The sequence below is a fragment of the Lactuca serriola genome, chromosome 1 (genome assembly GCF_051521515.1).
Source record: "Lactuca serriola cultivar US96UC23 chromosome 1, Lser_US96UC23_V15, whole genome shotgun sequence".
Lineage (NCBI taxonomy): Eukaryota > Viridiplantae > Streptophyta > Magnoliopsida > Asterales > Asteraceae > Lactuca > Lactuca serriola.
The window spans coordinates 95,715,901-95,727,120 of NC_136408.1; the positions used below are offsets into that span (position 1 = coordinate 95,715,901).

The following is an 11,220-nucleotide window of genomic DNA, read 5'->3' on the forward strand; positions in this document are numbered from 1 at the left end:
GGGTAATTTACACGTTTGGTCTCTAACTTATTTTTTTAACTCGGGAGGTCCCTACTGTTTGTTTATGTTGTGCGTTTGGTCCCTGTCTTACATAAAAAGACTATTTTACCATTGATTTTTTTTAATTTTATTTAATAAACACACCCCAACCCCACTTTCACCTCGCATTACCTTACCTTACATATCCCACCTTATTTAAATAAATTAAAAAAATCAATGGTAAAATAGTCTCTTTAGGTAAGACGAGGACCAAGCGCGCAACAAATACAAACTGGAGGGACCTTTCAAGTGAAAAAAAAAGTTATTGACCAAACGTGCAAATTACCCCAAACCATAGGGACCATTCGTGTAAGTTACTCTAAATTGATTCCGATGAACTACACAATGTAAAATTATATCTCAAAGGACTAAAACTGCAAGATGAGGTAAAGTCCAAGGATTTTCTATTTCTAACAAGTACCAACCCTTGCATCCTCGTATTTGTCGCTACTCAGTGGACGTTGTCGCATCTTTCTCTCAATCTTCGTATTCAAGCTTTTATAAATGGCGAAGGGTATCTTCAGGTGGTCTCCTTTGTCTCTTCCGTCGAAACTCGCCCCTTCCTTCGACGGAATTGGACACCACCCTGCCCGTCGTCCCACTATAGCACCACCACCATGGTGCTAACAACCCGCCATGAAGACTTCAAAGACCCCACCAACCACATCGATGTCCCTTCTCCTACGGCACCTCAACCCGTCTGTCTTGACGCCGCCGCAGTTGATCTCTCCTTCCCATTCGGAAAGATCGATGGCCTTGACCGCGACGACCTCCGCACAACCGCGTATGAGATCTTCTTCACCGCTTGCAGGTCGTCGCCGGGGTTCGGCGGTCGTACCGGTGGCGCCTCATTTCATGTGCTTAATGGTGGGGAAGTACATACGCCTCTATCACCTGGATCATCCTCTCCAGGGTCCCCCGGGTCGCCACGGTCTCCCCGTTACGGCGTAGGGATGGCGGGGATGAGCAAAACTAAGAAGGCGCTTGGATTGAAAATGCTGAAACGAACTCCGTCGACACGGCGGAGCATCTCTTGTGGGTCGAATCCTTTGTCTCCTAGTGGCCATGGTTATTATAATAATCAGAGCAGTATTAGTCCGAGAGCATCGTTCTCGACTTTACCTCACCATGGCAAGATTAGACGGCCGATGACGTCCGCCGAGATCATGCGGCAGCAGATGAAGGTGACGGAGGGCAGTGATAATCGTCTCCGGAAAACACTCATGAGAACCCTCGTTGGTCAAGTAATTACATAACCTCCATTTTCATTTTCATAACAATTTCTAGAGATAATTCTAATCACATATATGTTTTTAACAGACGGGTCGACGTGCAGATACCATAATTCTGCCATTAGAGCTCCTCCGGCAGCTAAAACCGGCGGAATTCAACGATATAAACGAGTACCACACATGGCAGAAACGCCAACTTAAAATCCTCGAAGCTGGGCTCCTCGATCACCCTTCGATCCCTTTAGACAAATCTAACGCTTTCGCAATGCGCCTACGAGAAATCATTCGTGGGAGTGACATCAAACCTATTGAGACAAACAAAAGCTCGGAGACGATGAAAACCGTCTGCAACTGTGTGGTTTCGCTATCATGGAGGAGCCCAAACGCATCTCCGACCAGCGTTTGCCACTGGGCCAATGGCTACCCATTCAACGTTCACCTCTACGTTCCTCTTCTTCGCTCCATTTTCGATTCAAAAGACGAAACTTGTGTTCTTGATGAGGTTGATGAGCTTTTGGAGCTCATGAAGAAGACATGGCCTACTTTGGGAATCACAAGAGCGATACACAATTTATGTTTGACTTGGGTTCTTTTCGAACGATATGTTTTGACAGGACAAACGGAGAACGATCTGCTTAGCGCCTCCTTTACCATGCTAACGGAGGTTGCTAATGATGCCAAGAAGGTTAATCGGGATCCTGTTTATGTCCAGATGCTATCGGCGACGTTGAATTCCATCAAGACATGGTCGGAGAATCGATTGCTTGATTACCATGGAAGCTTTACAAGAAAATCACTTGGTTTAATGAAGAATATTCTTCCTCTGGTTTTCTGTGCGACAAAGATCCTGGAAGAAGACGTACCTTATTACAGATTGACCTCCATTGATGACGACGAAGAAGCTTCAGGTTCTAAAGGGAACAAGGTTGATCGTTATATCCGATCCTCTTTAAAAAATGCCTTCGTAAAGGTAATCCAAACTTTTCATATACATGATAACATCACAATAATAGTCCCTAGACTATGTAAATATGTAAAAACAATCCCTAGACTATGTCCAAATACAATAATATTTATAATAATGCTAAGACCTAAGAGTTTGATTGAATTTGCTATAATCGGTAATGTAACTAATATCGTATAACATATGCAATAGATGGTGGAAAATGGGTATGCCATAAACGGATCGATGATGGTTAAAGAAGTTAGTGGAAAATTGATTGAGTTGGCAGATGAAACTGAGGAATTGGTGATTCGTGAGATGGAAATGTTTAGCCCGGTGTTAAAGAAATGGCACCCGATTGCAGGCGGAGTTGCGGCGGTGACATTGCACGCGTGTTACGGGAACATGTTGAGGCAATTCTTAACTGCTCACTCTGTGATTTCAAATGAAACGGTTGCGGTTCTTCAAAGGGCCGATAAGCTTGAAAAGGTGTTGGTTAATGTAGTTATTGAAGATTCTGTTGAATGTGAAGATGGTGGTAAGGCCGTTGTGCGGGAGATGGTTACCTACGAGGTTGATTCTATTGTTTTGAAGTTTTTGAGACAATGGATTCAAGATAGCTTGAAAAATGTCAAAGATGTAGTTCAAAAAGCAAAAGAGTCTGAGGTACGTAGCTAGGTATATTAATTTACATTTGTTATATTAGACATGATTGGATTAGAATAGATTAGGAGTTGTTTGGGGTATCTTTTGAGAAGGCAAAAGGACTTTTGGGAAAAGATAACAGAGAAAAGATGTTTGGTAAAAGCTCATTTTGGATTTTTTATAGAAGGAAAACTGATTTTTTGGAAAAGTCAGGGAAACCTGACTTTTTGAAACTTTTCCCAAAAATCCTTTTGCCCTCTGTTTTCTACCTTGTGTCAACAATTTTTAGGTGGTATAAGAAGTTGCAAATTTTCTCCTTAGAGGTCCAGCTTTATCTTGGTCATGCCATGCAACATATACTCTCATTTGTATCTTGCATAGCTCAAACATATAACGTATTCTTTCATGTCATGTCATCAAACAAACAAACAAAAACACCTTATTTACCATCATGTTTGTATTTTGTATCAATGATTGATGACTTTTTTTTATCTATAAAGACATGGAACCCAAAGTCAAAGAGTGAACCCTATGCACAATCCGCCAATGAGCTCATGAAACAAGCCAAAGATGGAGTCGATTCCTTCTTTGACATCCCGATTGGAGTCACCGAAGATTTGGTTCGCGAATTCGCTAACGCGGTCGAACAAATCGTACAAGATTATACTATTTTCGTTGCATCATGTGGTACAAATCTTTAACTTCTTAAAATAACAAGATACTTTTTGATATATATCATGTTTCTTCTTTTAACTCTTTAATGAATATATTTTGCTTATATTAACAAATTGTATTATATATGTTTATGATTCAGGTTCGAAACAAAGCTATGTCCCCTCACTACCTCCACTATCAAGATGTGGTCGTGGCTCAAAGTTCATCAAACTATGGAGAAAGGCATCGCCGGCTTGCACAGCTGCACCCATGAACTCGGAGACCAGCTCCGAAGAAGGCAACTTTGCTCGACCATCCACCAGCCGTGGCACACAACGTCTCTACATTCGACTCAACACCTTACACTACATTTGTCTGCAACTCAATTCAATCGAGAAAAACCTTGCTCTTTCCCCTAAAATCGTTTTATCTCCGCGAAATCGGATCGGTGGCAGCCGGCGGCAGCATGGTGGTGGCTCTTATTTTGACCAAACTCGCGCCGCCCTTCAATCCGCCTCCCAACACGTGTCGGAAGCTGCGGCTTACCGGTTGATTTTTCTCGATTCGAATTACCTTTTCTATGGAAGTTTATACGTCGGAGATGTGGAAAACTCCCGAATCACACCTGCGCTCAAGATCATGAAGCATAATCTAACTTTATTGACTGCGATTGTGACGGATAGAGCTCAGCCGTTGGCGATGAAGGAAGTGGTGAGGGCGTCGTTCGATGCTTACCTGACGATTCTGCTAGCAGGAGGAAGCTCGAGGAACTTTACACGAACAGATTTTAGGTTGATTGAACAGGATTTGAAGGATTTGAAGAGGGTATTTTCGAAATGTGGAGAAGGGTTGATTGTGGAGGATGTGATTGATAGAGAGACTGAAACGGCTGAAGGAGTGGTGGCGTTGATGGGGCAGTCGACGGAGCAGTTGGTGGAGGAATTTACCACATTGGTTTGTGAGGCAAGCGGCGTAGGAATGATGAGTGGTGGTTCAGGGCAGAAACTGCCGATGCCGCCGACCACCGGAAAATGGAGCAGCACGGATCCAAACACAATATTGAGAATTTTGTGCCATAGAAACGAAGGTGCTGCAAATATGTTCTTGAAGAAGGCATTCCAATTACCAAAGAGGAAATAAATGGTCAAGATTCCATTAAAAGGAGGGCTAAAATATATATGTATGATTCTTTTGGTGTGAAAGGGGGTGATTAATTTGTTCGTAAATGGAAAAATATTCGAGTAAATTATAAATTTCATATCCAAAAGTTTCCAGAATTGCAACTAGAGCCTATTTTTTTTTTTTAGTAAACATCATATCTCATAGTCACTAAGGATTTTCACTTAAGCTCAATTTCGTGTTCTGCATGTGGACCTTTTGGGCATTTCACCATCTTCTTTCACAAACTATTGGGAATAATGTTTAGAAAAACTTAGATTTAGACGAGATCATGATGATTGCTTTGTTAGATACGAGAGGAAAACCGGATCTATGTAAGGTTTATAAAGTATATATGAACTGTCATATTGTAGTATATTTACTTCATCTACGTAGCATTCTCATGTCATTACACATCACCAACATACAAAGTTATATAAGCTATTGTATAGTTGATGTTATTACTAACCATTGTATAGTTGATGTTATTACTAACCATTGTATAGTTGATGCCATTATTATTAACTACTCGATTGAGTGATCGAGTGAAAGGTAAATTTATCATTTAATTTTTATGTTAAGGGCAGTATATATTTTGGAGAAAAAGACAAATATAACAAACTTATTTACAATGTTTTAAAAACCGATGTATTAGTTGAACCGGTCTGGTGACCGGTTTTTGGTTCGACCTGTTCCACCGGTTCGAGCGAATGTTTAAACCGGCTTCCATAATTTTATGTATTTTCTATTAATATACATAGATATATATATATATATATAAAACCAAAAATTTCCCTATATCTAGCACTGGTTTGTGTCGGCCTTTGACTTAACTCGTACACTTCGATTAACCCAATCGATCAAGTTGTTCAATTTGTTTTGGAAGTGGGTTGTTTTTTTGTTAACGGGCTAAGTGAAATCCAACTATCCAAGTATAATAAACCGATTCAAACATTTTTTATCGGTTCTATCACACATGTTCGGTCTAAAATTGACATAAAATCGGTCTTTGTTGAAACGCTCTCGTCTTCAATTCCCGATCCAGCCGGTTCGAAACGATTTTTAGAACATTGCTTAGTTAAGTTTTTTCTAAGATTTATGAAGAAAAAAATAGGTATTCCCAAAAATAGCCAACAATTTCACATGTTTCACCTAAAGAAATAGTTATTTCCAAGACGACTTCATTTACTAAAATTGTATTTGTGGTTTTTTCAGAATTATGTGGTTCCCCATATTCAACCACCCACCACCACATACATAAAAATCTCATCATTACCGCTTACCACCTCCCATGAAACTAGCAAAACCTAGAAAATCCAAACAAACCTCTAACAAAACTCAAAAAAAATCTCATATGGAGATAATGATGAACAACCTCAGAAAAATCACTAAGGATGATTTTCGTTTCTCAGACCATCCGTTATACATTAAACGGGCCACGAACCACCTCCACCTCCACCTCCACCTAGCCATCACGAACCACGAACAAACTCTGGTATACATATCACAGCTACGAAGAGAGAGAAAGAGAGAGAGAGAGAGAGAGAGAGAGAGAGAGCGAGGGGGAAGAAGCAAAACACTGAGAGAGACCCTCCTTTTTATTGGTCGTTATCTTGCGTCTTCTCTACCACTAACCACCACGAAAACACCCAACTACGATAGGCTGGGGTGGTGTGCACGGACAACGCTCGTTGCCACATAGACCACGAGCCTCTTTGTCGTTGGTATAACAGAAGGCCTCATATAAAGATGAAGATTAACAACCCCAATGTCTTGTCTAGAAAATTCTCCGACAAAACCACGAAAAATCTCAGATGAAGATTTTATTCGAGGCTTCAATCAGTTAAGGGAATAGTTAATCAGTCATGTTGCGCAACAACGAAAATACACATCATACACTTATTCAACCAAACAACTTTATGTGATTTAACATATGTAAAGTGATTCAACAAAACAACCATAAACACCCCATAAAGTAGACAACTTGGTCATTGCAACGTTCACTTATGGCCTTTAGCCCAAACACTGTTTCGTAACTCATAATGTACATCAAAACTCTTAATAATAAAACTAAAAATAGAAGTTTATATCTGAAAATGTGTCATAGGTTTTCAACAAAGCAACCCTAAACGACCCATAAAGGAAACAACATGGTTATTGCAACACATTCACCCACGGCCTTCGGCCCGAACCAATGTTTCGTAACTCATAATGTACTTCAAAATAAATATGGTCATAAGTTTTTCAGTTACGAAAAACAAATATTAGCAAAAGGTTGTTGGACTTTTTCGTTCAACCGTTGGTGCATTTTTATCCTTATGACACACATTCACACAGGTTCAATAGACCCAATTTGGTTCTTATTTGCACTTTGTGCACATGTAAATAAGAACATTAGTTCTATAAGTCTTACAATAAGTCTTTTTTACTTATAACCTTGTTTTTTTGTTCTCTCACATATATGGGATAACTAAAAATGTACTGGTAGCGTGCCTCCTAGACACGCCAGAAAGCACCAAAGACGTTTGTCATCCTTACTACCTAGAACCCATTCCGGCCTAGAACGAAATAGCCCTCAATAAACGGGTTCCATCCTGGAACCCACGCGGTAAAATTGATAGACGACGCACAAACACCTGGTAAATCCAGTGCAAGTGCATGCACCACTATTATGGCTAAGCCAATCACAGCTCCTACAGGGGACAAAGGTACGATCTACCAATCAGCTCCCCTGTCACAATCGGGGTCTGACACACCTGTCTCCACAAGCGAGATATGTGCCCGGACCCTCAATATAAAAGTTCATGTGCGTCCAACGGTAAAGGTATCTTGATCCCAACTCTCTCTAAGCCTCACGCTTTACACATAATCTCTCTCTGAGACTGACTTGACCGTCGAAGCGTTGTCCTAGGACCTCCTCCTGGAGATCGGCTGACGGCTTGTTTACTTGTTGTGATTGCAGACTTTCACCAGTGCTCTTCCATCAACATCATCGTCATCCCCAGAAGTCTGATATAACATATTGGCGCCATCTGTAGGACTCAAACTACCTCATTACCTAATGTGATTGTAGATTTCCATTGGTCCTTTTCCAAATTATTCAAACTACCTCATTATAATGATTAATTTTTCATTTGTCTTAATTCCATTTTAGAAGTATAATATACCAAAACGAAAGAATCATGGAGGAGAACACAAACATATAACCATTTGTCTATTTTAATAATATTTTTGGTTCGAAGTTCGTGGTCAAAAAAACATTTTTGAAAAGTGGCAAAACCAATTTTTCCAACACCAAATTTCAAACATGATAACTATTTTCAATATTTCTGAACAACATTATCAAAATATTTATAGGGATTACGAAAATTGGTCATTAACAATGTTTTAAAACAGGTTCAAACCGATCAGTCACGCCTAGGTTTTCACACCACGTACACCCCAGGATCAACCACTTTATAGAAATAACTTTTAAACATTTTGGTGTACACTGGTACTAAGCACAAGAAGTTAACACTAGGGTTCGTACTGGCCACAAATACAAGATCCGAGTTGGGAGCTATTATCTCTAACCTACAAAACAAACACAAAAAAACACTGTCAGACACACGACTTAGTGAATAACTGTAACACCCGAAATCAGAATGGTAAAGAAAGGAAAGGAAAACAATAAGTTAAAGAGGGTCGACTCGTCGAGTCCAAGGAGAAACTCGACGAGTCGGAGCGGGATCCGGGTGTAAAGTAAGTGACCGACTCGGTGAGTCGGCAAGTGGACTCTACTAGTCTAGTCTGAAGAGAAAAACCCTAAATCCGGGACTTTGTGCACTATTTAAACGTCTCATTCTCTTCCTTAGGGTTCCTTTGCAGTCTCTCTCACCTAGAATACTCAACCCTAGCCGCCATAATCCTTTTTGGAGCAAGATCTAGTTTTGGTGAAGGAAATCTTGAAGATCAAGAAGCCTAGATCAAGGAGACTAGAAGAAATCCATATTATACTTCAGTGGGAGGTCATTTTGGAGGTAAGGAATCATTATCCTTGGCCTTCTCCTTTCTATTTCAACTTTCATGGAGTTTTAGGGTTTGGTTAGAGAAATATTGATGAGATCTTGAAGCATGAGTTAGATCTGGAGTTGAAACTACAGATCTGAGTTCTATATGAATCATTGATGCAGAAAGCCTTTCTAGTTGATATGCAAAAGCCTTTCCCCAAGAGTTAAGTCCCTTTCTAGCTTGGTTTTGGTATTATGAGACAAGAAGCATGTAAAGGTATCAACTTTATATTGCTAATGGACTCTAGGAACCCAGATCTATTGTTTGGAGCAAAGGAGTAGCTTTATGACTCGAGATTATGAGAATACACGAAAGGACTCAGCGAGTCTGGGAGATGACTCGGCGAGTCGGGCTAGATATTAGACTTAGAGTCGCATAGGAACTCGACGAGTCACATGGGTGGACTCGACGAGTTGGATGAAGATAGGCAGGAACTCGACGAGTTGGAAGGACAACTCGGCGAGTCTCTTGAAGATTGCCTTAGACTCGGCGAGTCTGTTCTTGGACTTGGCGAGTCTTGTCGCAAAACCTCAAACCTTTTCTGGTTAAACCTCGAATCAGTGAGTCAAGAGGTGACTTGGTGAGTTGAGCAGGATGGGACTCAGAGATCGTTGAACTCGACGAGTTTTGGGGTGACTCGGCGAGTTGAGTCATATTATGAGAGTTTCAGAATATAAGGACTCGACGAGTCAATGGGCTGACTCGGCGAGTAGAGTCAGTTTGGAGGGTTGACTTTGACCAGGACTTTGACTTTGACAGAGTTGACTTAATTGACTTTTGGAGGACAGTTAGACTAAGTGTTATATTTGGTATTAGTAGATCGGGGAGTTTTTGGAGCAGCAGTTCGAGAGTGTCTGATAGCAGTCAGAAGGGTATCAGCAAAAACTCCAGCAGTGCAGGTGAGTTTCCTTCCAGTAAGAACGGGTCTAAGGCCACAATGCCGGCCCGTTTAGTTAGTATTAGTTTCCGGACTTCGGTCCGATACAGGAGTTAGTATGTTTGATGCCTTCGTGGCTCAGACATGATTTATGTGTTATGTGTTCCGGGCTACGACCCGATGCAGTATGCAGTATATGTGTTCATGCTAGTTGATATGTTTATGTTATGCTATGTTGAGTTAGTTCCGGACTTCGGTCCGATGCAGTTAGTCCGGACTTCGGTCCGATGCAGGGGACAAGGTCCCAGTCAGTTCTGAACTTCGGTCCGATGCAGGGGGAAAGGCCCCAGTTAGTCCGGACTTCGGTCCGATGCAAGGAACAAGGTCCCAGTCAGTTCCGGACTTCGGTCCGATGCAGGGGCAAGGCCCCAGTTAGTCCGAACCTCGGTCCGATGCTGTGGGAAAGGCCCAGTATGTGCTTTATATGCTTGTATGGTATGTGGTAGTTTGGGGGAGCTCACTAAGCTTCATGCTTACGGTTTCAGTTTTTTGTTTCAGGTACTCAGTTTTCAAAGGAGGAGCTCGGAGAGGTTGCAGTGCAGACACCATAGTCAGTTAGCCTGGGATGTTTTACTCTGATAATAAGTTCATGATTTGAATTATTACTATGAAATTATGTTACGACTTATGAAACGATTTTTATAAATATGGTGTTAGTAATGTTTAAAAGAAATTTTTAGTCATGAAAATTGGGTCGTTACAAGTTGGTATCAGAGCCTTGGTTTGAGGGATTCGGGCACACCTTCGGGTGTGTCTGAACTCAAACTAAGGAACTGGTATAGAAATTTTCAAAAGGAAAATCAATTTTTGTAAAAAGGATTTTGAGAAAAGAAAAGAGTTTAGAAAAAGCGAAAAGAATATTTAGAAAGAAAATAACTTTGAGAAGAGAAAAGGGTGTGGTGCATGCAATCAACTGAGCTCAAGTAAGTACTCCCAAATTACCCATACAAGTTTATGTTACTAGTTTCAGTTTCAGATCAGTTCAGTTTCAGTTTCAGTAGAACAACATGCTAGTATAGGACTAAGGATCTAGGAGGATGCCTTATGTGCCTGTTTTATGTGTTTCAGCTTGATAAGAATTGCATGCTAGTATTGAGTAGACAGTAGTAGGATAGCCTGTGTAGGTTATGCCTGATAGTATGAGCTTAGCATTGTATGCTAGTACAGTTTCTTGTTATGAGAATAGTTTTGCATGATTATGTTTCCTTTATCCGAATGTTGCTTGCTTTGTGCTTTGTGGGACTCTGAGTGATGGGAGTTAGCCACTAGGTGAATACGTCACGTCACATGTGGTCAGGGTTGAATAATCTCAGAGTGCCAGATTTGACCCTATTGCGCAGCTCTCGTCTGAGTCTAACCGTTGCAGGGACGAGTCTTTTACTCGAAGGATTATCCGAGCCTCATTGCATGTGATGGTATTCAAGTGGTGGCTAATTGGCATTACAAGGAGGCCTTCAGAAGCTGAGGACTGGTTTGGGTGGAGTTAGAGGTTCCCTAGGGCAAGCCTAGGAAAGTAGTAGCAGAGATCATTAGCAGTGGAGTGACTTGGTGGAGTTGAGGTA

At 41.0% G+C, this 11,220-nt stretch overlaps 1 protein-coding gene across 1 annotated transcript; it reads left to right on the plus strand.

Annotated features, from left to right (window-relative positions):
* The first annotated feature begins 563 nt into the window (after window positions 1–563).
* Window positions 564–5,048, plus strand: LOC145095603 (protein unc-13 homolog). Its single transcript, XM_079033456.1, has 5 exons — window positions 564–1,283; window positions 1,360–2,241; window positions 2,428–2,880; window positions 3,360–3,546; window positions 3,674–5,048. Exons 1-5 carry the CDS (start codon window positions 657–659, stop codon window positions 4,651–4,653), a joined length of 3,129 nt encoding a protein of 1,042 aa, XP_078889582.1. The 5' UTR covers window positions 564–656; the 3' UTR covers window positions 4,654–5,048.
* Window positions 5,049–11,220: the final 6,172 nt, after the last annotated feature.